The sequence below is a fragment of the Nyctereutes procyonoides genome, unplaced genomic scaffold, assembly GCF_905146905.1.
Source record: "Nyctereutes procyonoides isolate TBG_1078 unplaced genomic scaffold, NYPRO_anot_genome, whole genome shotgun sequence".
NCBI lineage: Eukaryota > Metazoa > Chordata > Mammalia > Carnivora > Canidae > Nyctereutes > Nyctereutes procyonoides.
The window spans coordinates 39013736-39041416 of record NW_026575131.1 but is presented as its reverse complement, the minus strand read 5'-3'; the positions used below and the strand labels follow the sequence as shown (position 1 = coordinate 39041416).

Sequence of the window (27681 nt, the reverse complement as noted above, 5' to 3'; positions counted from 1 at the left end):
AAACAACATTTGGAAGCTGGAAGCAGATGGACCATGATGACTGACTCAGCAGGCCCTGGGAAGGTCACCTGTGCCAGCAGTAGGTTGAGGTTGGGGAACCCCAAAGAGTAAGCCCTAAAACCCCAAATGGGAGGCTAAAAGAAACTTCCTGCAACCCAGAAGGGCCATTGGCCAGATTACCCACAATGAAACCGAAGTCCATGAACACCCATACCCCTACTCCTGTGCCTGGAGCTCTCAGCTCCACATTCAGTGGCCCACTCTGGTGGTTTTTGATGAGGCTCCTAGGGTTGTGAGCTCCACTTCTCAGTTCCTATTACATAATCTCCTGTCTGCTTACATATATGAGTAGACTATATGGAACCCCAAACATGGAGGGGAGATGGGCACATAGGAGTCAGAGACCAAAACAAAAAATACCTGAAGGGGGATCCCTGGGTGGCGCAGCGGTTTGGCGCCTGCCTTTGGCCCAGGGCGCGATCCTGGAGACCCGGGACATTTGGAAGCTGGAAGCAGATGGACCATGATGACTGACTCAGCAGGCCCTGGGAAGGTCACCTGTGCCAGCAGTAGGTTGAGGTTGGGGAACCCCAAAGAGTAAGCCCTAAAACCCCAAATGGGAGGCTAAAAGAAACTTCCTGCAACCCAGAAGGGCCATTTGGCCAGATTACCCACAATGAAACCGAAGTCCATGAACACCCATACCCCTACTCCTGTGCCTGGAGCTCTCAGCTCCACATTCAGTGGCCCACTCTGGTGGTTTTTGATGAGGCTCCTAGGGTTGTGAGCTCCACTTCTCAGTTCCTATTACATAATCTCCTGTCTGCTTACATATATGAGTAGACTATATGGAACCCCAAACATGGAGGGGAGATGGGCACATAGGAGTCAGAGACCAAAACAAAAAATACCTGAAGGGGGATCCCTGGGTGGCGCAGCGGTTTGGCGCCTGCCTTTGGCCCAGGGCGCGATCCTGGAGACCTGGGATCGAATCCCACGTCGGGCTCCCGGTGCATGGAGCCTGCTTCTCCCTCTGCCTGTGTCTCTGCCTCTCTCTCTCTCTCTCTCTGTGTGACTATCATAAATAAATAAAAATTAAAAAAAAATACCTGAAGGAACCTGGGCTACACAGAAACGGAAGTGTGAAAAAAGTTCCATCAATTGTGCATGCTAGGGTTGAAGAAATCTGTAAATGTATTATAGACAATGAGAACCGGGTGTCTCACTGTTGGAGAAGGAAGTCACCAAAGAGGAAGGGAGGAAGACTTGATTGAGCCTGTTGCATTGGACTGGAGATATGGGTAGCAGACACACACATATTTCCCATTTCCAAGTTCTGATCGCGAGAGGGCCTGGAAGCAGTAACACCCTAGGAGCAATGAGCACACATGGCACACAAATCTTAATTTCTAAGTACCATCTGCCAATAAATGGAACCAGAACTCCTTGGAGAAGTAGGTGATTCCAGGGAAAATACAAGATGATCTTGGAGTATCTTGTAACAACAGAAAGTAAGAAAGCGCTCAAATAAGGAGAGGAGTATGTTAAAAGGGCAGAGGAGTCAACATGGAAGAGATCCCAATGGCCAAAGTGGGAATATTTTTTTTTAAAAAAGGATTTTATTTATTTGAGAAAGAGAGTAAGTGAGAGAAAGAGCATGAGTGGGGGAGAGGGGAGCAGAGAGAGAGGGGGAAGCAGGCTCCATACTGAGCAAGAAGCCCAAAGCAGGGGACTCGATCCCAGGACCCTAACATCATGACCTGGGCTGAAGGCAGATGCTTAACTGACTGAGCCACGCAGGCACCCTCAAAGCTGGAATAATTCAAGCAACAAAATAAATAATGATAATAGTGAATTATAACCCATAAAGTAATTCATGAGTTGATACTGATATAAATAAGTAAAACAGGGGAGAAAGGACAGTTTTTCCTTATAGAAAAATTCTGATTAATAAATGTAGAAGGAATGAGAGGATAGAAAAGCACCATTAGAATACCACTGCAGGCAAGACCCACCAATGGATGCTAAAATCAATGAACAAAAGTTTCAGAGAATCAAGATATTTGTTTAACCTCAAAGCTTTCCCCCAGAAATTTATTAATTATAAAGGGAAAATAGCAACTTTACAGTGGGGGAAGCAAGCAGACACTACCTTAACCAAATTACCAAAGTTAACATCACCAATTGTACTGACGTCATGTACTCCCCGGTATACTGATATACTGAAAAGGACACATCATTCCTATGGTGTTCTAAAAATGCGTAACCTAAGTCTACACATAGAAAAACATCAGACACAAATGTTAAACAAAATAACAGATGGGTACTTTTTAAAAAGTGTCAAGATCACAAAAAAGACACTACCAAACTGTCATGGATTAGAGGAGCCTAAGGAGATATGCAGTGTGAGATAACAAAATGCAGTATGGGATCCTGGTACAGAAAAAGGACATTAGTGAAAAAACTGGTGAAAGCCAAATACAGTCTTTTCTTTGGTTCATAGTAATGTACCAACGTCAATTTCTCCTTAGCTTTCGTACTTGTACTATGGTTATGCAAGATGATAACATTAGAGGAAACTGGGTGAAGCGTTAGGGAATTTCTGTGCTATTTTGCCAAGTTCTCTGTAAGTCTAAAATTATCTCAAAATACAGGAGTGTGTGTGTGTGTGTGTGTGTGTGCGCGCGCGCGTATGTGTGTGTGCATGCACGTATATCTGTGATTTTAAGTAGGCTCCATACCCAGTATGAGGCTTGAACTCATGACCTCTAGATCAGAAGTCCCATGCTCTACAGACCGAGCCAGCCAGGGGCCCCTAAAGGAATTTTTTTTTTTTTTGCTGTCTTTTTTAAGCTATAATACTACCATCCTCAGAGAGCTAACAGACATTGTGGCAACAATGAAACAAGAGCTAGATGTTATTTGTTAAAAGGACCAAAAAGAGATCCTGGAAATCAAAAACATGGTAAATAAAACATAAAATTTGATAGAACTGTTGGAAGATAAAATTAAGAAATCTCCTGATTTAAAAAAAAACAACACAGAGATGGAAAATCAGAGAGAAAAGAGAGGGAAAAAAAGGTCTGAGTTAAAAGTTCTAGAAAAAGAGGAGAGAAAATATTAGGGAGGAAATGGTCAAAGAAATCATTCAAGAAAACTTCCCAGGCCTGAAGGATGTAAAAATCCAGCTTGAAGTGTCTGCTGAATGGTAAGGAGTGAGAATAAACCCCACTAAGTTATGGCAATGTGGAATTTCTGGGCACAGGGAGAAAGTTTCTAGAGATAAAAACCAGGTCATGTACAATGGATTGGGAATCCACATGAATTTTGGATCTCTCCAGAGCAATTCAAGGAGCTGGAAAGAATGGAGCACTGCCATAGGAACTCTGAGGCAAATGGTTTCCATCTTGGACTTGCACACCCAATCAAAACCTCTGCCAAGTGTGAGGGAAAGGGCAGGCTTTCTGGAATGTGAAAGTCTCAAGTCTGGCTCCTGTATACCTTTCCTCAAGAAACCAACTGAAAATGTCCTCTACCCAAATGAGGGAGAAAATCAGAAATCAAGGAAGTAGAGCCCATGATATCCAGGAACCCAGGGTTCCAATCCAGATGACAGGGGAAGGGAAATTCTAGGCACAGTCTGAGCCGCAGGCCAGAAAAGCAAGTAAGGAGGCTCCAGGTAAGACTTCTCTGAGTGGTTAATTGGACAGAACCCCAGATGCATCTGCACTATGACAGGACGCTCAGAGAGGAGGGCAGCATTAGCAAAGATTCACAGAAAATGAAGCAGTCCCCAGACAATTGTTAACCTGCAATAAAAAAATGCAAAAATTGTACCCCAAAGTGTGTACTGAGTTAAAGCTCTGAAGAGCATTTATTTGCCCAAGTCAAGACAGTGTCAATCAACCCTGCATCCTGATCCACCAGTCCTGACCCACCCACATGACCATGGGATGGTAATGGGAGGGTTAGAGATAGGGCTATGCATGGGAAGAAGAGGAGTGCTAAGAGCTAAGCCCTCCTCTCTCCCAGTGCATGTCCATGGATAATGCCTAAAACTGAACAATCATGAAGTAGTGACATATAAGTATGTCATTTAGAGATACGGAGCTCTGAGATAAGAAAGTGATAGCCTCTAGGGAGTTGGAAATGGAAAGGAAGGGATGCTGTGCCCCTAACACAACATGCCTGGTAAAGCTATGGTGCTACACAATGTGCGCAAATGACTTTCATTTTAAAACCCTGACTTTAAAAATCCATCTAGAAAGGTAAGAAAAATTTTAAAAAATATGAAGAAAGGGAGGAAGGAGGGGGATGTGGAAGAAGGAAGAAAGGAGAAAGGATAATGTAGGTAGAGGAGTCAGGGGCAGGAGACTGACTGCTTTGACTCCAGCCTCTGGAGGCCCCCAAAGGGCAGAGGTGATATCATGCTCTGTTGACATCACAACCACCTCTGTTTACACTTCCGGCAAATGAAGACAGTTCTAAGGTTTCAATTCCCTGATCAGCTAAGTACACAGACCTGGCTCCTTAGGTCAAAACACCCATTTAGTATCTGGGTGACCCCTCACCCTCACTTCTACATTTCCCCAAAGTTGAAGGTAATCAGAAAGCAAGCTGAGGGACAGTGGCCCACAGTGGGGAGCAATACTGGATGGGAGGAAGAAGATCCACACCTTCCATGTGTGGATCTGTGTCTGAAGCCATGGTGTACTCATTACCTCTGCCCCAACCTCTGTTTAAACCGACGCTGAGGTGAGTCACTGAGACTCACAGGCAGCCATGCCTGGGGAGGGCTGTGGAGGGAAGGGACCACCTGAGAAATGGGGCTGGGTGAGCTACAAACATCTGTACAAATTCTCACCCCCTCCCTGGAATCCCCAACTAATCATGCAATTTTCTGGCAAATGTGAAAACCTGCAACTCCTTAACCCACTGGCCTCCTTGCACTGGACAAATGTTCATCCCAGGGGCCCCCAGTCCCAGGGAGGGAGGGAGGACAGGTATGAGACCTGCATGGAGAAGCTGCATACAGAGTATAAGCTCAGATGAGAGTTGGGCTCAGCTGGAGGAAATCCGGAACCCTCGGAGAATGGAGAACCAGACATTGGACCCAGACCCCCAGTCTGTGTCTCAAAAGGGAAGATCAAAAGCCAGACAAGTACCAGGGGAGAGCCCCCTCTGTCACCCAGGCCTTGTCCCACTCAGGAACCTTCATGCCCCTTATGTGCCTCCTTGTGCCTCACTGCAAAAGGAGCCCCAAAGTCCCCAGGAGGCAGGCAGTGGCTCACCCAGCCCCAGGGATGGACATGACCTTTTCCAGCTTGTCAAGGGTTTCTGAGGAGGCTCGGTGGGCAAATATGCTGCTGGTGAGACTTGTGCAGGTGGCAGAAGCATGCCTCCTTAGGCAGCAGGGAAGCACATGTCCTACCCTGGGAGCCAGTTCAAGGTGAGAAGCAAAGGCCCAGTCTGATGGCCCTGTCCAATGAGAGAACTCCTTGGCCTCCAGGGAGATCCATTCTGCTATGGGGTGCAGCAGCACCCTCATATAGCTGTGGTCAGAGGAGACAGCGTGCAAGCCCTGGAGGTCCTAGTCTGAGCTGGGGGGCTGCCAGACCCTCCTTGATGTGGAGCAGTGAGTTTTCAGGGCCAGTCTCCTGCCTTCACCCCGCAGAAGGCTCCAGACCTCCGTTCCCCCTGAGCAGCTCCTCTACTTAGCAACAGAGACAATTTACATAATGCATCGAGTGTAAGAGCAATAATGGCTGGGGAAGCAGGGTGCCCGTTAGTGGCTCCTTGGGAGAGAAAATACCTGTTCCCACACCACCACCTCCCCCATCATGGATCTGCTGTGACGCTGCTGGGAAGCAGGTGCCTTTAAGTGCTCAGTGCTGCCAAGAGGGGCCTTGGAAGGGCCACACCAGCCCTGGAATTGGAGCAACCTTGGGACAGAGATGCATGCAAGAGGAAATTTCCAAAGCACCCGAGTTTCCCCATAAATCCACCCAGCCGTGCTCTGGAGCCTGCACCCCTGCTGGGCCGGGGCCCTGCATCCAGAGACTTCCCGGAGGAGGAGGCACTCCAGCAGGCATGAAGCTATAGCCAGAGGCCAGGGAGCTAGGCTGCAGCTGCCCAGGAGGCGGTCACGTTCAAACACAAAGGCAGCGATGGAAGGGGGAGAATACATAAAAATTACTGGCATGGTAATTGCTTTTTATATAAATGTTCTTTTTAAAAGTTTTCCCCAGTGTGAAAGTCCCTCTTTAAAAAGAATAAATTCACTGCACACCAATTTATTCTGTGCCTGTAGATGGAGCATAATGAAGGCTCCTCCGTCAACACCTGATCAAGAGGCAAGTGACTGCCACTTGACCCAGCTTCCGGGTCTCTCTGCGCAAAGACGACACAGGCAGCAGCAGGGCCCAGGGGTCTGTGGGGGCAGCAGGAGAGTGGGGAGCTGGCATCCAGGAGACTCTGGGCCTCAGAGCCAAGCCTGACATACCCCATTAGAGCCTTAGGAGCTGCACTTAAATGGAGGATTTGGAAGAGGGGCAGCCACCATCACATACACGGGGAGATACGTGGGGCTGTGGGAGCTGTGGTGCATAGGAAGACAGCAGAGGGGAGGTATTCAGCAGGCTTTTGGGGGGGGGTGCGGATCAGGCCCTGGGCCTGCCTGCAGAGCATACACAGGAAGCTAGCTGGTGACAAGGCACCTGGCAGTTGTACGTTGGAGAGGTCCGTCCTGTGCTGCAGGAAGCTCTGGCTCTGCTCTAAGCCCACAGGCACCCAAACTCTTTGGCCACCCCCAGAAAGTAACACTTCAGGGGGCAGGAGGGGTTACTCTCCCTCCCCGGGATGCCCAAGACATGGAAAGGAGGCTCCTGCCCACACCCCTTCACAGCCACAGTTCCCTCATCTGTGAAATGGGAACACTGTCTCAGGGGCCTCACCACCCAGCCTTTCTGAGCACTGGACTGGGGACAATGAAGACTGCCTGCACAAGCCCTGTGCTCTCCAAAGAAGGGCCGCTTGGTTCAACACCCATCCCAGGATGCAGACACACGGGGCTGTAAGGACACAGATCCACAGCCAACGGGCACCCTGTTCCCTGCATGGCTGCCAAGCACAGCGCAGGAGGCAGAGTAACTGGGCGGGGGGGTGGGGAGGATGTTTACTGCGCATGGGAACATGGCGTGTGCGCATGAATGTGAGCTCCTCGCCCACAACTGAGATTTCTCAGCTTCACTAATTAACCAGTTCAGTAGTTCTCGACTGCTCGGGTGACACAGAGCTCCTGGCATCTGCCTCCTCATGGTCCCACCCTGCTCTGTAGTGTGTCCACTCCCACCTCCACGCAGAGCTCAGCCGCATACACATGCGTGCGTGTACACACTCACCTGGTCACACCCCCCTACAAAGCACACATGCTCTCCCGAGCACACACCCACACGTTTGCACCGGCACATGCAGCAAGCATGCACACAGATTTGCAGGTCCTCTCCCGGGCGCACATACATTCCCATTCCCACTCGCGGCATCATGCTTCTGTCCTCTCCCATGTGAGGGGACAGCTTCACTCCACTTATACCAGCCTCCGCAGGTCAGAGAGCCTTCTCCCAGTGAGACAGGGATCAAGAATCACGGTGGGGAGTGCCCCTGGGGTTGCTTGCCTTCTAGGTCTGACTGCCCATGTTCAGGTGGACTCCAAGGAGCCTGGGCGTGACCCTGCCTCCTGGTCATGATCTCCCTACCCCATCTGATGCCCGCCCCAGGGTTCTGGCAGCTCCTGCCTCCTGTCTGTACCCAAAGCACGCAAGCGCAGAAGGTTGTGGAGAGCACTGGACACTACTGGCTTCAGCCCTGACCTGGAGGGCTTCCTGGGTGAGGGAGCTTTGGCTGGATTCAAAACTGGGGTGAGGCCTGGAGGGTATGGGGTGTGTGAGGAGAGTGGCAAGTGCACTAGGGAGAGAAGGTGGGATGTCTAGCTGGGGACCGGGAGGGCACAGGGATGGCTGGGAGGCCCAAAGGCTCCCTGCTCCCCTGCTCAAGCTACACACCTTGGCCAGACCTTCAAGTCACTCTGGTAACAGCCCAGCCTCCCCCACCCCAGCCTGACATCTGGGTGCCAGCACACCTTGCAGCTGGCTCTTCTCTTGGCCCTTCTTCCAGACCCCCACACCCTCCATTCCCATTCCCTCACAAAGAGCAATCCAGGACCCTCTATGTGAGGTCAAGCAAATCCCATGCGAGCCTACTTCTCCCAAGGCATCTGGCACTGAAGCTGTACTTTGATACACTGGATCTGTTTCCCCATATGGGCTGGGTAGTTCCCAAGGTCCTGTGGGACAGCCAGGGCCCTGGTCTCCCCCTTGTCAGTCTTCAGATGCCTGCCGCTTTGCTTATCTACCCATTGAACAGTTACTAGGTAAACACTTACTCCTTGCCAGCCTTGTGGGCACATATATGCATGTCTGTGCACCACAGGCATGTGTGTATATGTGCACCCTGTGTGTGTACAGCCTGCTTCTTCACCCAGACTGTACATCCCCCAGCCCCCAACCCCACACTCTTAGACCAGGACGCTTAAGCCTTGGTTTACTGATTCATGAGAACCCAAGGATGGACAAGGAGTGAGCTGAGGAGTCTGTCCAGGATCCCTCTGACCTCTGCCTCAGCTGCCCCCCTCCGCCCCCCCTCCCACATAAGTAGCCAGTCAGCTGCCCTGCAGAGCCACCAGGTCCCAGGGCTGGGAGAGAAGTATGTGAAAGACAGGAAGTTTGGGGCTTTGCAACATTCCCCAAACTCTAGATCTTTGCTCACAAGGCTCAGAGAAGGTGGAGGGAGGCCAGGCTGAGCCTCCGTCTCCTGCCTGGTCATGGTAAATGCTGCTCATACCACCCCTGAGGCTGGCTGTGGTTTGTCAGAACCAATTACTTCTCTGCCTCTGCCAAATGCTTGGGGCTCCACAAATCTCAGGCACATGTCCCCATGGCTGTCACCAATCCCGCAATAGATGGGGGTGGAAGAGGAGAGAGGAATGCATATCGGGTCAGCCATACCCTGGGGCGCAGCATGGAAACCCATTTGGCCCTCTATCCCCATCCCCCATTTACCATCCCTGATGATCCAGACGGGCCCTTAGCTCTGGATCTGCAGCCCCATTGCTCCTGAGATGGATGCAGAGGCCAGAATGGAGCAGAGCAGTCCCTGGCCTCTTTTCAACTATCTGCAAGTACTGGGCCCCCCTTGGAGCTGATCCCCAGCTGTCCTGCTACAAGGCCAGCCTCTCTGGGGACCCTAGGGGAGAGCCAGGGTGTTCATTAGAACTATCTTACTGCATGTGTGTGTCGGTGGAGGGGTGTGTGTGTGTGTGTGTGTGTGTGTGTGTGTGTGTGTGTCAGGGAAGGAGCGTGCAGCAAAGCCATGGGTTCTCAACTATAACCATGCCTCTGAGATTGTCTTTTCTTTAAACTGAAGGACCCCAGGCCTGGTTGGCTCAGTTGAAGGAACATGTGACTCTTGATCTTGGGGTGGCAGATTCAAGCCCCAGGTTGGGTGCGGAGATTACTTAAACAAATAAACTTAAAAATAAAGAAACTGAGGGACCCTAGTCACAGAACCTTCCAGAGAAAGGAAGCTACCACCCTTAAAAACCCATGATCCTCAGCCTTGGGTTTAGCCGCATCATTTTCTGACCCACTAACCTATCCCCAGTGCCAATACCTGGGGCCAGCCCTTCACTCCAAGCCCTGTAAGGTTTCTAAAGATGGCATGCTCAGTCAGTGCTAGGGACTGAGTTATCTGTGCCACCCCAAAATTCATGTTGAAACCTAATCCCAACATGACTGTATTTGGAGGTGGGCTCTATGGGAGGTAATTAGGTCATGAGGGCAGAGCCACTTGTGAAGGGGATTGGTGTCCTTATTAAGGACCCTAGAGAGCTCTTTCTACCACCTTCTACCATATGAGGACATGGTGAGAAGACAGTCGTCTATGAACCATGAAGTGGACCTTTGCCAGACACCAAACCTGTTGACCCCTTAATATTGGGCTTCTCAGCCTCCAGAACCATTAGGAAGAAATCCTGTTGTTTCTAAGCCACCCAGTCTATGGTATTCTGTTATAGAAGCTACAACGGACTCAGACGGCAGGGACAAGAAAACTGATTTCCAAATTCCTGGGTTAAGCTAAGCAAAAGGGACATTGTGGACATCTGAACTTCCTCAAACTATGACTAATTCCTGGAAGGGCAAGGAGTTGATAGTGGGGGGGGCAAAGGTACCCCCACATTTATAGGGCTCTGTCTGTAGCCTTTCTTTGCCCCTGGTCCCTTGAGATCCTCTTGTCTCCCATGAGGACAGAGGTGCTCAGCTGCCCATTTCACAAGTGGAGGCTGGGAGGGGCAGGACAACAAGCTCCAGGTCCCTCAGCATGGGAAGACCCAGCACTGCCATTCCTGCCACCTGACTCTTTTCACCACCTCCTGCCGGGGGGTTGCTGCCCATGGCACAGGTGCCAGATTCAAGTCCCAGTTCTGTCATGTACCAGCTACGGGACCTCAGGCAGGTCTCACCTTAGGAATGCACAACTCTTTTCTCCTGTTCTGACCCGTTCCCCATCCTCTGGAGGTGACCTCAGCCATGGCACTGTGGTGACCTTGTGGCATAAACTGGAAGCTGGTGGTCCATCTGCCAGGCCTGTGCCACCAGCCATGGGTCTGCTAATCGCACCCAGAGAGGCCTCTCCCTCAGACCTGTCCCCTCCACACCCACAACCGCTATAGGCACTGGGTAGCAGCTCTTCACTGAGGCTGTGCCAGAACTCCCAAAGCCTCCGACCAGGGCTCTAGCCTCCCCCTGCAAGACTCCAACAGAGCAAGGGGCTCTGAATTGGCCATGGAGGCAACTACCCACTCATGCTCCTCTGGGGACTTTCCTATCACTGCATCCTCCACCTGCTGTGAAGCTGTTCTGTCCTAACACACTCACATCCAGGGGAGTAGGAAGAGGAAAGGCCTGGGAGGGGATGGGGGCTGAGAGGGTCACGGGTACTGGCCCAGCCTTAGCAGCTCTGGAGGAGCCCTTGGGGTGTGGGAGGCTCCAGTAGCTGGTGCCCATGGAAGGCATGATCAACGTAAGCCAGGGTCCCCAGGCAAAGTGTCTCGGGGCAGCCCTCCCTCTACACTGACCTCCCTGCACCCCTTCTCTGGTGGGAGGATGCGTGGAAGGGGTGTTGGAGACCCAAGCTAGTCAGCTGGCCCGCAGGCAGGAGCTCCTGCCACTGATGAAATGGCTTTTGAAAAGCTTCAAAAATGGAATTTCCTCCTGTAGGCGACAACAGAGTGTGTGTGGGGAGGGGGCAAGTAGGACACACAGTCTCCCTGCCTCCTGGTCTCTTGTCTCCCCACCCAGTACTCAGGAGACAGCACTCCCAGACCTTATGTGGGGGAGGGGCAGAAGAGGCCACCCCAGGGCAGGTCTGGGAAGGGAAGGAGTGGGGAACAGATCGGGCTGGGGGGACAGAGAGGGGGTCCAGGCAGGCTTTGGCCGGGCTTCCCTGCATCTGCCTCTGTGTATCTAATTATGCTCAAGTGGCGGCCTCACCACGTTTCAGACGCCCTCCCAGGAGCCCCTCCTCAGCCCCATGCATCCCCGCTGGGTGCCGAGCAAGAGGACCATATGGAGGGAATAATAAGACAATTAACTTTCCATTAAAGAATAATATATGTGGGTTTTTAGAGAGGAGAGCGGCAGCAATCCCTACCCAGCAGCATATTTCACACCCATGCCCCCCACCACCTCCACCCCATGCACCCCACATCCTGATCATCTTCACCGGGAGAAAGAAGGGCGCTGCTGGGCCTTACTGGGAGGTGGCTGGAGGAGGGGTAGGGGCTTTGGGAGGAACAAGAGCAGAGGCCCTAGGACTAAGGTTCTGAGGCTTCTGGGAAACTTGCGGAGGGGTTTTGATAGGTCTGTCTGGGCTCCCTCAGCACCCTTCACCTGACTAATAGCACATCAGCCGGATCAGCTGTGCTGGTCTCGGGGCAGGTGTGTGTGTGTGTGTGTCCCAGTCCCTCTGGGGTTCTGAGCTTCTCTGGCACTCTTGAACACTGCTACTAACCGCATCTGAATGCCCAGATACCCAGAGAGGACCCTCCACAGATGGGGGCCAACCACAGCCTTGGCCAGCACCCCTGAGCCAACATGTGAGAATGCATGAGTTGCAGGAATTGGTGGTACCAGCCAGGGGGGAGGGCTGGAGGGACAGTGGGAAGCCTGTTTCAAAGGAAATGTATGAAGGAACCCCTGTCCTTGCTTCCCTGAGCCCCTTAGGAAAGGGGCCCTTTATGTGGCCAGACTTTGGTCCTTGCCAGGAGCCTACTCCAGATGTGGCCCTCTGCAGATACTAATTACACATTCCCAGGGAGCATGAAGCAGACAGGGTACAGGGATGGCCAGGGGCAAACAAGATGGGCTGGGACTGGCACCATCACCCATTCAGCAGTGCCATTCCTGGCCACCTGGAGAAGTGAGGACACATGGGCGCCATCAGTCTGAATCACCATGGCTATCCAAAGGAGCACATCAGTGGGGAGGGGAGTAGGAGTTTTGGGGTTAAAGGTCTCTGAGACCTGGGTTTCCTGTTCTTTGTGGACACAGCTCAACAGCTGAAGGGAGGGGCTGCCTCAGGGTAGCTCCTCCAGACAGGCCTTAGACCTGCACCTCTGGCTTAGTACTTCTCCCCAATCCCACTACCACTTAAGACTGGCCTGTCAGGGCTCCAGGATGGGACTGTATGGTGGAGACAGTTGCTCAGGACCCTCGTTTTCCCATTTGTACATTAAGACCACAGGAGTAACCAGCAGCATGCAGCTGAGCTACAGTCATCATGGAACTGAGGCAGCCAGGGATGTTGACAAGGGCTCTAAGCCATTTCTGCCCCAGTTGGAAGGTGAGGTAGGAGTGGTTGATGTCAATACAAAGGCTCCAGAGCCCAGGCTTGGCTTGACACTTTCCAGAGAGTGGTCTGTGGACCCCAGACACGGTCATCCTAGGTCTCTGTTCCCAGCCCAGCTTCGGCCAGGAAGCCTCTCACCCCAGAGAGAGGATCTTCTTACATCTTTCTCTAGAGACTCTCCAAGGAAGGTGTTTCACCCAGGTCAGGAACCCATCTCCGGATGGTGGTGCACTTTTGAGCCACTGGTTCTTCCTTACGTCTGACTATAATCTCTCCTGCTTTGCTTTCCCACAAGGTCCCCAGAGTTGTTCTCCTTTTGCACTGGACACTCAATCAGAAGTGAGGAGGTTCCTGGCTGTACCTGTCAGAGTGACCTGGGCTTCAGAGTTGGGAGACTGGCCATCTCCACATCTTCCCCCAAGCACCCCCAGGCACCTGATGAATTATTCATCCTGATCAGCCTCATTATGTAAATGAGCTCAGAGTCCAAGCATATGCTCTCTGCTCTTCACCTCCCCTCCCCCCAGGATGGGGACAATATGGTGCTGATGGGGGAGGGCAGAGAAGGAACTTGAAGATCTTGATCAGCCTCCAGGGGTTCTGGAGAGGGCACACTACAACAGAGTCCACACTTCTGTGGCTTGTGCACATTAGGAGTAGGCCAGGGCATGGGGGGGAGGTGGGGTACCCAGGGGGGACATGGCTCAGGGGCGTTTGGCTAAGCATGGGGGTGGGGATGGCACATGAGCACCAGGCCACAGTGGGAGCACCCACTATGTGCTGGCCCTGAACTCAGATGAGGAAACATGGTGGGGTCTTTGCAGACAGCCCCCACACCCCACCTTGGTGTGCTATGGTTCCTAACCTATAAGTGGGCCCCAGTCTGTACCCAGCCATGTCCCCAAGGGGTTGTGCTCAGGAGGAGCAAAGTGCCAATGCAAGGAAAGTGCTCCCAAATGCCACTGCCTGCAGTTTCTGGACTCTTTCAGCTGCCAGCTCTTGCGGTGTCTAGCTTCTGGGAGGGGGGCAGCCTCTAGGACTGGAGTAGGGGCAGAAGGCAGCCATGCAGGGGAAGAAGGCCAAGGGAACCCAGATGCCAGAACACCTTAACTGCAGGGTGTTTGGGGGGAGCATAGAGTCAGCTCAGGGAGCCTGGGGAGGCCACTGGGGGCTGAGGCTGGCAGCTTGGCAGAGCTGGTGCCAGGATCCCCAGGAGCATCAGCAGTTGGGTCAGGGCTCTGCTGCAAGCATCCTCCTGACTCAGAGCTGGACATAGGCTAGGCACACAGTCCCCCTCATACGCATTTGAAGGAGAGCTGTGGTGACTCAGTCAGGTTTGGGGTGGATTGTGGGGGTGGGGAGGCTGGCTCCCTCCCACTCCCATGGGATTGTCCTTCTCTAGAATTCTTTACCTGCTTCTCTACCACCCACCCTCACCAGAGTGCCTGGTGCCAAGAAGCAGCCCCAGAGCTGTCAGCAGGAACTAAGAGGCTGAGGAAGCAGGTGAGAAAAAACTGGAGCAGGACAGAGAGCCGCTGGAGAGCTGGCAGCCGGCAGCAGGCAGAGGATGCCAGGAGGAGCCAGCCGGGAACGCCAGGTCAGCACTTCTCTGCCTGCGGCCAAGCTGGCCACAGCCGCAACAAACATGGCCCCTACTCCAGCCCAGCTCCCCACTTCCCCAGCCTCACCCTGCCTCCCTTCCAAGAGGTGCAACCAGAGAAGGGGTAGCGCCCTAGAGTCAGGAGCCCTGGTCCAAGCCTCAGGTCTGGCGTAGCCAGCTGTATGACTCTTGGTATGGCTGGCCGGGTGGGGGCAGGATGTGCTCATTGATGAGAGTGTCTGGAATCACAAACTCCCATCAGAAAGGAAGGGACCAACATGTCCTAGGAGGGAAAATGATCAAGGAGGGAAATTCAAATTTCCAGAAAAGGTGGTGTCTGTGTCAGTCCATCCACTGTTATTCTCACCACTTCATCCTCCAGTCATACCTCCCAGCCACACCATAGACCAAGAGTGAGGATTACACAGGGTCTAGGACTCGCCCAGAAGCACACAGTGGGGATGCTGAGCTAGCCTTCCATCTCTGCTTCTCACCAGCTAGGGAGCTCAATGGTTCACAGAATCAAATCTCACGCATGAAATGTGTGCATTATCTTCTCACTGGCAAACTTTCGTGGTCTGAGTTGCCCATGACCATAAAATAAGCAATGGCCTCAAGCTGAAAATTCAAAGCATGGAAGATTCTTGACTGGAGGTGTGTAGTTAACTGCTTATATGGGGTACATCTTAGGTTCCAACACAAAACTTGGAAAGGCACATGACACATATTCAGGGTACTATCCCTTCTTCATTAACCTACACGGCTACACTTGGCAGAGCCCACTTATAACCTAGTCAGTGCCGGGTCCAATTCCTGAGCATAAATTGACTTCTGTTCCGGAACAGCTTTTCCTATAGTGCTTTCTCTGGAAAGCTCTGCTGGCCTCCAAGTACGGCTGAGTCATTGAGAGTTCACAGGAAGAGTGAGGTGGGGGTTACTGCAATTCAAGCCCAGCAATTACGGTGGAGTTCAGAGAGACTGGGCCACTAGGGGGAGGATGCCCAGCATGTTGGGGGCTGAGACCTCCAGACCCAGACTCCTCTTCATCATGCTACTACCTTGTTAGCCACCCCTGATCAGCCCCATTTGTGCCAAAGGTCTTACGTCCACAGCCAGTGGCAACACACTCACTGCCAGCCCCACTTCCTGGGTACCTGCTCTAAGCTAAGGTGGAGGAAAGGACCGAGGAGAAAACCCCATGGTAGCTTCCCCACACGCACTGAGCCCAGTCCTGACCAAGAAGGATTTCACAAACAATGTCCAGACCTAGACTCTTGGCTGAACCACCGACAAGAAACTCTGTTTACTCTGCTGTTTCAGGACAACCACCGGCAGGCGAACCCTGTTACTTCCCTGCTTGGGTGTCCTGGCCCAAGCCTTCAGCAAGAGCTTCTTGAAGTCCCCATAGGACCCTGGGAGTCCCACCCAAGCACTCCAAGAGCTCAGCTCTCCAAGCCTCTGCATTTCCACATAACGAGCGACGGCTCAGGAACCTGACAGCGACACATTTTGCAGCCTTCTGGGGGTGACGGATGGCCTGCTCTTCACATCACTATTTCAAACATTAACATAATCTCCAAGGATGAATGTGGTTGCTCACGCCTAATCAATCACCCCCTCCTGCCCTGATCCCTCAACTCACCAAGCACAGGTTTTCAACCTGTCTCCTGCTACAGTGTCCTGTGTGGCCAGCGCAGCTCTCTACTGTTGTTCAGCCTGGCCACCCCACTCATTGTGTGGACAGCCCCTCAGCCTCTGTGTGCAACCACATCCACTGCACGCTCCAAGGCCTGGCCTTTTGCCTCAGGTGCTACCACAAACACAGACCTCACCCACTTAAAAACCTGAGAGCCTGGCATGCCTGAGTGGCTCAGTCACTTGATTCCGGCTTAGGTCATGATTTCAGGGTCATGGGATCAAGCCCCATGTCAGGCTTTGTGCTCAGTGCAGAGTTGGCTTGTCCCTCTCTCACTGCTTAGAGATAGAGCACAAGTAAGCAGAGAGGCAGGCAGAGGCAGAGGGAGAAGCAGGCCCCCTGCTGAGTAGAGAGCTCAATGCAGGGCTCGATCCCAGGACCCCAGGATCATGACCTGAACCAAAGGCAGACACTCAACCCACTGAGCCACCCAGGCATCCCAATAAATAAAATCTTTAAAAAACAACAATAACAATAAAAAACAAATCCTAAAACCCTGCAAGCCCAACACCCCGACAGCAGAGCTCACTGGATAGTGCTCAGTACCAGGAAGAGCAGGCTGTTTTTCTAGTTATTTGCTCAACTGCCCTGATGAACCCAGCAGTGTTCTACCACACCTAACCTTACTCCTTATTTTTGAAGCCCTTCTCCCATTCCCACTCAGAAGAGGAACACTGAGCAGAAAGCAAAGAGTACCACACTTACCTCACGGAGCTGCTGGACACCCCCAAAGATCCGCATCACGCCATCAATCTCTTGCTCCAGGCGTCGGGCCCAGTGCTGCATCCTGTGTGCAGAGAGAAGAGAGGTGTCAGGAGGGCCCCCCCACCCAGCACTGGCACAAACCTGCACCAAGTGACCTGGGGCGTGACCAGTAGCAACCACTCCTTCAGAATCCAATTTCCACTGGAGGAGAAACAAAGGCTAGGAGCCACAGTAAGCCTGTGATTGCCTTTGAAGCCTAGACCTGGTGGCCCAGGCTCTCCTCACATACTGTTGGACAGACAGGGAGGAGAGCGGATTGTAGTTTAAATGCACTGAGGGAGTCTAGCAGCTCCAAGAAGCCTGCAGGGAGACTATTTCTCACCGTGAAGAGTCAGCCCTTGATGTTGCAGCTCTGAACATGGGGACTCTGGACACTAGGGAGGAGGGGAATATGAGTGAGCGATGTGGGGGCTGCTGGTTCTCAAAGCCTCCGGTCCTCGAGGCTCCATGAGGCCTGGAGTCCCGTGTCCAGCTAGAGTCACTGCTGTCACCACCAAGTCATTGTGTAGCCGGGGAAGGTTCCTGCCCTTGTGGGCCTCACCTGAGATGCGGACATGGAAAGCTTCTGGTGGAGGCAGCCCTCACCTTTCCGGCTCTCTAACACACAGATGCTATGTGAAGCTCACTGCTGCATGCCATGCATGAACTGCCCACCTGCAGGTCCAGTTCGGACCATCCTGACCCTTTCTGGGGGCCTGGGAAGCCCCATGAGTCATTCATCTGAGCCACCAGCCTAAGTAGGCCTCCTTTACGCCGGCGTTACTCTGAACTCATTTGAACCCATCTGTGTCTCAGTTTCCTCCTCCAGAAAGTGGGGATAACTTGGGGCCACCTCATAGGGTATGAGAAGGACAGGCGGTCAAGAGTGCTACACAGGGATACTTGTGAGTGGACAGGAGGGACAAGTGGCCTCATGGCCCAGTATTTCCAGCCCACACCCACGAACAGGAATGGCATTTGGAGAGAGGCTTGGTCCACCTTCTAACCTGTGATCCTTCCTTCAGGCAGTGCCAGATCAGGTGAGCAAAATCATACCAGTCTTTGCCAAAAGCCTACCAGGGAGATGTTCTCCATACTTCCAGAGGTGTTCTCTGCTGTGACCAAGAGCCCCTGCCCTAATGCATCTGAAAAGGCGCCTCCACTTCCTCATCCCATCACGCACAGAACGAGGCCATTCCAGGGAGGGCTCATAGGAGAGTTACCACAAAGATTTAAATGCACCATGGGTTAAGCACAGCCCATAGGGAAAGGTAGGGGTAGGTGATGCCAGCCCCCCAGTCTCTGGAGGAGTATCCCAGAACCCAGGAGATGGCATCTGCCCTGGGCTTGCTACCTGCCTTACCTTCCCCAGTGCCATGCGGGGCCAGGACTCCACTAGCTCTCTGGGTCAGAAGAGCCTGAGCCTCCACCCCAGCCCCCTGCCCCACATCCATCTTCAGGCCTGTGGCTGGGGGGCTGGGCCTGTGCCATTGTGTGTGCCTGGGTCGGTTGGCATGGGAACTTGGAGCGGGAGGCGGGCGGATCACTAATTGCAATTTGCCAAGCTGAATGTCAGGACCGTGATGGAAAAAAAAAATCAAACATCAAAAGAAATACGTATTAGCTTCAGCATGTTGCTGGCTAAGCCACAGCCTGATGCCCACCTCCACTCCCCAGCACAGGGAAAAAGCTAACCCCAAGCTCAGGAGGAGGCAAGGCTGCAGACCAGGCTACAAAGGGCAATCAGGCCCCAGCTGCTAGCCAGGGGAGGGCAAAGCCCAGCAGAGAATGGAGAGCCTGCTTGGCCCCTGTTCCTATGCACCAGGTGCTGATCGCTTGGCCTTGGCTGTGGGTGGACGGGGGGCAGGTGGCTGTTTTGTGCTCCTGAGACAGAGCCCAGGGTGGCCAATGTTGAGGTGGTTTGCTGCACAGTCCTGCGTCCAGCTAGATACAAAAATGGGTGAGGTCAAGGAGCTGATCTCCAAAGGGAACCATTAACTCTGCTCTGCCCCTGCCCTCAGCCACTCATTGGTTTATGGGACGAATGCCAATCATAATCCTTTCTGGGACTAATATGTACAAGGGCACCCATTATGCATATGGAGTGGTGCCAGCGTGCCACTTGCTCTCTTGCTTCAATCCTCACAAAGCAGTAAACATCATTATTCCCAATTTACAGATGAGGAAACTGAGGCACGGGGGCTTTACGTGACCAGCCAAAGGTTACCCACCTAAGAAGTGGTGAACACAGAACTTGATACACAGACGTGCTAGAGTCAGCAAGAGCCAAGCAAGAGGGTGCACTTCCTCCCAGCTCTGCAGCTAGTACTGTCACTTTGAGAACTTGAAATCGGCCATCGTGGGAATATTTATACCACAGAAATCGGCAAATGTTACAAATCACAGTTTTTTCCCCCTGGAGAGGGAATTGTAAACATTTACTAGCACACCACCGATTCAGCCCCAGGCTGTTGACTCTTTTCTACTGTATCTATAGGTCTCTGGTTCTAGAATTTCACAGATAACTAAAAGAAAATTAATTGGAAGAACAGACATGGATGCCAAGTTTTTATTTTGTTCAGACAACACATTATTATTATTATAATCACCATCATTTCATCTAAAAAGGCTATTTCAACACTAAAAGAATTTTAGAAGAGTCAAATCTCAGGATAAAGTCCAATTCTTTCCAAGACACACACACTCTTTCCTTCCCTCCCTCCCTGCTACTCTCTCTCTCACACTCATACACACACACACACACACACACACACACACACACACTCACATGGTCTCCCCACTTCTTCCCTCAGACTGAGCAGCTCTAGACTCTGCTGTAGGCCACAGGGACAGTCCGCCCATGACACAGCAGGACACACACATCCTCCTGGAACCTGGGGATGGCCCTAGCCCTTGGTCTAGCACCTGGGGCCTGATGGACAGACCCCCAGACCCTAGCTGCACTGAGCATCAAAACAATGCCAGGGAAAACAAGTTGCTCTGATAATTCACCTAAACCAAACCCAATTAGGAAGGCAATTATGTGTGCCCCAGTATTAAGAAGAACATGATAGATAAATCATTTCACTGTCATAGAGATGAGATTCTGTGGGCTCCAGGGTTTGGCTAGTGTACCAGACCTAGCTACAAGGTGTGACACCAGGCACATTGGGTCAGAGGCAAGCTGACAGAATCTTGCCTGGGCTCCCATCAGCCTGGCTCCAGATGCCATGCCTCCCTATCAGACAGTGTTGCCCAGCGGTCACCCTCCCAATAGGGTAGACACACCTGCTGGTTCCCTCCATCCCTGTGATTTTCCATGCTCTTCATCGAGATGACACTGTTTCTCTATAAGTGTCTCTGAGTGCCAAATTAGCAAGACAGGAGGAGAAAGAGTGTCTGGGAGGAGGCACATGCAGCCAGGGGCTGCAGCCCTTGGGATGACTGGTATGGGCAGGAGAGGCTGAGGACAGACCCTTGTGTCTGTGTGTCCTCCATGTGCCTGAATACAGGGAGGTGCAGCTGCCAGGCCCCCATTACGCAAAGGCCCCTGGCAAGGATGGCTGAGGGGCCACCTACTTACAGAGAAGCCAGACCTGTCCTTCCTGCTCTATCAGCTCCCTGACCCCACCCATCCAGGGTTCAGCAACTTCTGGGAGGCCTCAGGCCCAGGAGGCTGTGTGACCTTGACTCAGGGAGTCCAGCTCCCTTCAAATCTCAGTATTCCTATCTGTAAATGGGGGGAATGACTGGCTGAAAGCTTCAATGGCCAAATCCTCATGGCAGCCTCAATGCATAATTACCAGGGACTCCTGGGGGCTACAAGAACACCCAACAGAGTGGCCCAGGGCTTAGGAAATCTCCCACGAATGCCCACACTTGGGAAGAGGGATGCGGGGGGAGGGAGTGTGGAAAGAATTCCCCCAAAGCCTGAGAGATGCAGGGAGTGGGCACATGGCAGAGAGCACTCATCCTGGGCCTGCCAGTCAGAGGGCAGCCCAGTGGGAAGAAGAGCCAAGGTGCTGCAAGACACCAGGCCTTGCTCTCCAGGGCACGCTTCAGAACCTAGAAGGGTGTGTGAGAGAAGAGGCCTTGTCACTCTCAGGCAAGGGTGTGGGCTCATCTGCATGTAGGCCGAGGACCCCTTCAGCAGGCGGAACCACAGAGAACCCAGCTTGATCCTGGGGAGGCCAGCTGTGCAGGCTCCCCCAGAGGGGAGCAGCAGGGCAGGAGAATGGGGCAGGAAAAGGGGGGGAGGGGGAGAGGAGAGAGGGAAAGAGCCTGCATGCAGATGCCGCAGGACAGATTAAACTGTTGCCAGTTGTTAATTTTATACACGAAGTTGTTGATCAGAATGTGATTTAATTGTACAGTATAATCCAGGCTTTTGGAATAAATTATGCAGAAAACTCATCTATAATTAAACAAATCAAAAACCCAGAGACAGGTGACACTGCAGGTTTCCCCTCAGAGGGCATGGGTGCGTGTGGGCATCTGGACCCTGCAGAAGGGCAAGAAGGGAAGGAGGCAGGCTTTGTTCCAGAGCAGACAGGGGCAGGCCCAGGGAGGCCGAGGCCTCAGGACTACCAATCTCTGCCTCTGCTGGCCTCTTCACCACTATGGAGGCATTTTGCCATCAAAGCCCTGCTGCAGGCTGCCTCCACCAGGCAGACTTCCTGGATAAACCTGGTTCCACTGGGGACCTATGAGCAATCTGCTGTCCTCCCACTAGCTTAGCAGAGCAGCCATCGTGACAGGGCGGGTGGGCGGGTAGGTGGGGGGCAGGGGGCAAGGGTGGAACTGCAGGTGAGGCAGGAGGGGTGGATGGGCTGGGGCAGGTGAGGGCCATGAAGGCCACTTGCTGCTAAGGGCATGCAAACCAAACCTGGCAGTGATGGCAGCCCACAGGTCTCCTACTTCTCTTGTGACAGGCTGGCCAATTATTCTCCCAGCGCTGGGGGAGGCAACGATTTAAAATAAATTGTTATTTAATTATTCTGATTATATTTCAGCTGGCCTGCCACCTCCCACCTCGGCGCCTTCACAGTCTTCTAAAGGGGAAAGAAGAAAAGATAGGGCAGGAGAAGGGTGGTGAGGGAGAGACAGACAGAGAGACACAGACATGAAGAGAGCCCCAGAGAGCGGGCTAGAGGGCCTGTATCAGGCTGAGCCCAGCCTGGGGGAAGATGACTGGTGAGTGGGCCTGGAGAGGGCACTAGTACCCCAACAGCTACCCCAAGCTCAGAGAGCACGTGTGGTCCCTAGACCATGGGCACATGGCAAATGGCAGGAGGCTCAAGGCCGCACCCCAGGATTGTGGCATCTCCACAGCCACCTCCACCAGGGAGTCCTCCCTGACTGCTCAGGGGGATGTCCCTCTCTACCGAGACTGAGTGTCAGGATCAGCCCTGGCTCTTTTGAGGCCTTGAACCAGACGTGTCCTGTTAGGCCCCAGTTTTTCCATCTGGAAAATGGTGATAAAGCTCACCACTTGTCTATCTCTCACAACCCTTAGAAGAGGCAGGAGGAAACCACAGCCCTATGGAAGGGACATCAGCAGTGCTGCCTGCCCCACACACCCACAGTCCAATCCAATCTTCTTCCTCAGACCTGCAGCTCATTAAGTGTGGGGTGGCCTTGCTTTTTCCTTAGACTGAAGCCTCCAGTTGGGCTGCAGCACCCCCCTGCACTGCCTCAGAGACCCTGACAACAGGGGCAACCCCTCAGGAAGGCCAGGGCCTCCTGTGATAGGAGCATCCTTCCCTTGTCCACTCAGGAGAGAAGATGCTTGGGCCTCAGCGTCTTTTGGGGCTCAAAGTCCAGGGTATCACCCCAGACCCTGATCTGATTACAGTCTCCTGAGGATGGCAGAGGGGCAAAAGTCTAGCCAAGGTCATCTGCCCCTGAGAGGCCAATTGGGTCCAGGCATTCCTGGCCAAGGACATGACAGTGTCTACAGAGGTAGAGGCCAGCCAGCACAGTTTGTGGGGAGCATGCTGGCTTAGCTGATTCAGGGTAGAATGAGGCTCCCCAGCTAGTTGCCCACCCCTTCAGCATGTAAACTGAGGCACAGGACTCAAAGGAACTGAAACTGGCCCATCCTCAACTGATTTGGGATTCAGCTAAAGAAAGCCCTATAGTGTGAGCAACATGGTACCCAAACCTTCCCCCAAGTCATCCCTCCCTAGCCCCCAAGCCCCCATTCCACATACACAGACAAAGGCAGTTCACTTATCACAAGAGATCCTCAGGGACCCTGGGGAGCTGGGGAGGGGCTGATGCTGCCGAAGCTCGAATTAGTCCAAATCCATCGGCCTCGACTATGTGTGTCTTGGGACCCTGCCCAAATACTGCTCCTTAATGAGGTTATTAATTACGGGCTGTCCCTTCCCTATCTTTCCCCGGGAAGACGCTTTTCCTTCTAGTTGGCTCTCGGCTAGGAGGCAGCGGCGGCAGCGAGACTGTGCCTCCCCCCTCACACTAACAGTGAACAATCATCCAGCTTTAATTAGGGCGCTGGGTCCAGCCCAGTATTTATTCCTAACAGCCTGATGAGGGGAGGACAGGAGAAGACCGAGCCAGGAGCAGCATGGCCCAGGGCTGGGAGAGCCAGGCAGCCCACCTGGCCCAGAGAGGGATGGACTCACACAGCAAATGGTCACAGACCTCAGCCTCATTCCACACAATGCAGGATTAGGGTCCACAGGGGCACCAGCAGTCAGGAAGGACCCATAGATGCAGCAGGCCTCAGCCAGGGATGTGGGGGCGGGGCTCCCCAGTAGCATGGAGGGTCACTTGAACTTGACTTCTGTTTCTGTCATGGTTAGCTGTGTGACCTTGGTAACGTGCTCTCATTTAGAAAGTGAGGTGGTTGTCATCACCCACAGCCACAGGGTTCCTGAGCAGCCCCCCAGCAGGATGCCCCTCATCACACCTGGTCTGAGGTTTCCAGCAGTGGGGAGGAGGCCCTAAGGGGGACTGCTCCAGCCTCCATGGAAGCAGCCCTTGCAGTACTATCAGAGTGGCTGGAGAAGTCGCCAAGGGGCAGGGGAGGAGTGGGGCTCCAGGCCAGAGCTCAGGTTGGAGGGTGGGGAGGGGCCCTAGAGCCATCTTTCCCTCAGTCATTGTGTACCAGCCATAGCACTGTGCTTGGCCTCTCCAGATCTCTGTTTCTCTCTCTTTGCCCAAAGAGGGGTGGCCTGAACCCTCCACAGGCCATGTAGGGATTCATTTCCCAAGGGCTTAATTGGTGTCTTCCTTCCCCTGTGAGTTGGGCGTCGCAGCAGTGACTGAGACTAGGGCTCACACTGCACTGCCTCAATTCATCTTCATGGCTGTCAAACCCTCATCCCTACCCTTCAGAGGAGAACACTGAGGCACAGAGCAATTGAGTGATGAGGTCAAGGTCACACAGTTAATTAACGCCCATCAGGATGACACATACCTCTCCTCTGGGTCCTGGTCTCAAATGCCCAGTTGCTGGGTGCCAGGGCCACTGGGATGTCCAATAGGTCTCTAGAACTGAATGGATCCAAAACTGAGACCCTGACTTCCCTCTGGATCCGCATTCTCCCTTCTCTCCCTCACTGGCCACCGCCTCCGGCTCAGCTGACAGCAGGTCCCTCTGCTTAGGCCCAAGGCCTCAGGGTGACCCGGAACCTGCTTTCTCTCTATCAGCAAGTCCTGTCGGCTCCACCTGCACAAAGTATCCAAATCTGCCTACTGCCTGCTACCTCTCTGGCCAACAGCCTGCCCTGGGCCACTACCATCTCCCCCCAGCACCCGTGCCGTCACCAGCTTCTGCCCTCACCCCCACTGCCCCTAGTCTGTTCACATCCACATGCAGCCAGAGTGTCCTGTTGGAATGGTGTCCTTCCTCTGTCAACACCATGCTGCAGCTCCAGGCCACCACAGGAAAGGTAAAGTCCATCCAGCGGCTCTGCTCCCAATGGCATTCTTGCCCTTGCTCCTCAGGCCACACTGGCCTCCTCACTGGGGCTTAAATACACTCCTGTACTCTATGTACAGGTCTTCGCACATGCTGTTCCCTCCGCCTGGATTGGCCTTTCCTCAGAAGTCTAGAAGGGCCCTCTCTCACCACTTCCAGGTCTCTGCACACACATCACTGGCTTGGTAATCCACTCCCCCACCCCACTTTAAGTAGGCCTCCCACGCAGCAACTGATCTCCCCATGCCCCGTGGGGTTACTCTTTTAGCTAGCATTCTAGTAGACCTCCTCTCTTTTGTCTACTGTCCGCGTCCGACCTGGTCTATGAGAGCCAAGAGAGGAGCCTCCTGCTCTCTGGCCTGGAAGAACGGGCCATGTGCTGAGTGGCTGCACCTCCCCAGAGTCGGAGTGGCCTCCCCACCACCCTGCCCTAGCTTGCATGTGGCCGGCATAGGAGCAGGCAGGTGGGTTGGGCAGCAGAAGACTGCAGAGGGGCTGGCAGCTGCCCCAGGGCTGGCCCAGGAGGCCCTCCCTCTCCCTGGCTCCTCTCCGTATGAATTATTAAAGCTCATTTATGATGGGCCTGCCTAGGCCTGTGGCTTCTGTGCATAATTCATGGCTCTCCCAGAAGGGCTGGGTGCTGGAGCAGTCAATTTTTCCAGGAAGCAAGAAGAAAGTACAGAGAAGCAGTAGCCCAGAGCTGGGCTGTCTTCTGCGAATGTCTGCCTCCCTGTCCCACCTCGGGCAGCCCAGCACCTCCACCCACCCTTGCCCCATGCTGCCTTCTCCAGCATACTTGGATTCTGGTTCCTGGGGCCTGAGTCCCTGGGCTTTGTGCAGGCTCACCCACTCCTGTCTCTGTGCCTCAGTTTCCCATCTGTGGACAGATGGGGTTGTGGTTTTCAAACTGCAGTGGCACCAGGATCATCCACCTAGGCTCCCCTGTTGGGTGAGGATCATGGGTCTCAGGGTACCAACACCTAGGTGTCACTGTTTGCAAATTTCCTAGCAGTCTAGAGCTGGGATGTAGCAATGAGCAAGAGGAGTTCATGAAGCAGCTGAGGCCTCCCCCGAGCAAAGCAAAGGGTCCAGGCCAAGGACACAGGGTACCTGCCAGCCAGTCTGCCCAGGATCCACCGTCTGCTCCCCAGGCCAGGAGCCACCTGCCCTAGTTACTGGCACAGATCAAGCCCGTTTTTGGGTCTGTAGCACCTGCTTCTCACCCCAGTATATTCCCCAGGGAGTCAGGCACAATGGGAAGGTAACCCCTAACCAGGCCCATTTAGCAAATGGGTAAACTGAGATTTAGCAAAGCTAACTCTTAGGAGGTGGATATATTGATGCAGACCCCATGTGCTCAGCCCTGTGCTGTGATAGGGGAGCCATGCCTGCTCTCAGGAGGTACACAGTATGGATGAAGCCCCTGTAGAGGCCACCGGGTAAGTCAGGGAGGAACCCAGGAGCTCCAGCCACCTCTCCCTGCCCCACACCAATAGCTGAAGCCTGACTGGAGATGGCAATATAGGTTCTATCCATGTGTCACCAACTACTTCAGTCAGATTCTGTGATTCACACGTCCCCATCTCCCCTCCTGCACGTCCTCCCCACCCCCTAGCATGAGTCAAATCCTCGCTGAGCCACAAATAGCTGTCCTCTATGTTCATCCTCGACATGGCCTCCTGCCTTGAGAAGAATAGAAACCCCTTATTTGGGGGTCCTTAGTTCCTTCTCAGGGCAAAGATCCGTCTGTGGAAGCTGGCAGGTCCCTGGAGGACACCCAGGTACAGAGAAGAGGTAGAGCAAAGACCAGAACTCAACCTATCAGGGCCAGCTTTGTTCTCTGGCCTTGACTCACCTCTACCAAGTCACCTCCACCAGGAAGTCTTCCCAGATTTCCCCCATACCCTCTCAAACCCGTAGTTCTTATCCCACTTTACTGACCCTTGCCTTAAGTTGGGACTATAGCCTGATCCCATCACCAAGCTCCCTGCAGAACTTAGCTTGCAGGCTGGCAAAGAAGAGTCTTCTGGAAATGCCTAGGGACAGATTTATCCAAACATCCTCTGATCCCCAGACTGGCACCTGCCCTGTTCACCTACCTTAGCAGTGGGGCAGAGGCTGCAGGGCAGGCTGGGAAAGGGCCTCCAACTTCAACAGCTAGCAGAGCACCAAGAAACGGACCAACGATATGGAGCACCTATGGTATGCTGGGTGCTCTGTGTGCGATTCCCACTGATGTCACATAGCACCCTTGGCTAGGTGCACACCAAACCAGGCCCATTTCATGGATGAAGACTGAAGCTCAGGGGATGAAGCAACACACCCAAAGCCACACAGCCGGTCCGTGCTGAACCAGAATTTGAACTCAGCACAGTATGGCTCCAGAGCCCAGGCCCTGTCTTCTAGGGCCTCCCTAATCCCAGGATGGATGCCCATGGCCAAGATTTAAAGTAGGAAATAAGGTGCAGACAAGGGCCACCCCTCTTTTATGACCTTTCCCAGTTTTGAGAAGGGGCTCACCCTTATATCCGGACCCCTACTGCCTCCTCAAGCAAGCCAAAGTTGGTTGTAACTGGGAAGTTCTTACCCTCTCCCCAGAGCGGTCCTATCCTAGTCATGCTGTCCCACCCCAGGGAGCTTGGACTAAGTCAGGGCAGGGGGGGTGGGGGATGCCCACTTCCTCTGGGATTTGCTTCTCGCTAGTCCCTGGCTTCTCAGAGGCTGGAAGCT

General features: G+C 53.3%; 1 protein-coding gene across 3 annotated transcripts in view; it reads right to left on the bottom strand.

Annotated features, from left to right (window-relative positions):
• Nucleotides 1-27681, bottom strand: part of CACNA2D2 (calcium voltage-gated channel auxiliary subunit alpha2delta 2) — a 141006-nt gene that overhangs the window by 98221 nt on the left and 15104 nt on the right. For all 3 annotated transcript variants that reach the window (XM_055344131.1, XM_055344132.1, XM_055344133.1), the window contains exon 2: nt 16965-17046. In XM_055344131.1, the coding sequence (XP_055200106.1) occupies nt 16965-17046 (82 nt within the window). The remainder of the gene's footprint in view (nt 1-16964; nt 17047-27681) is intronic.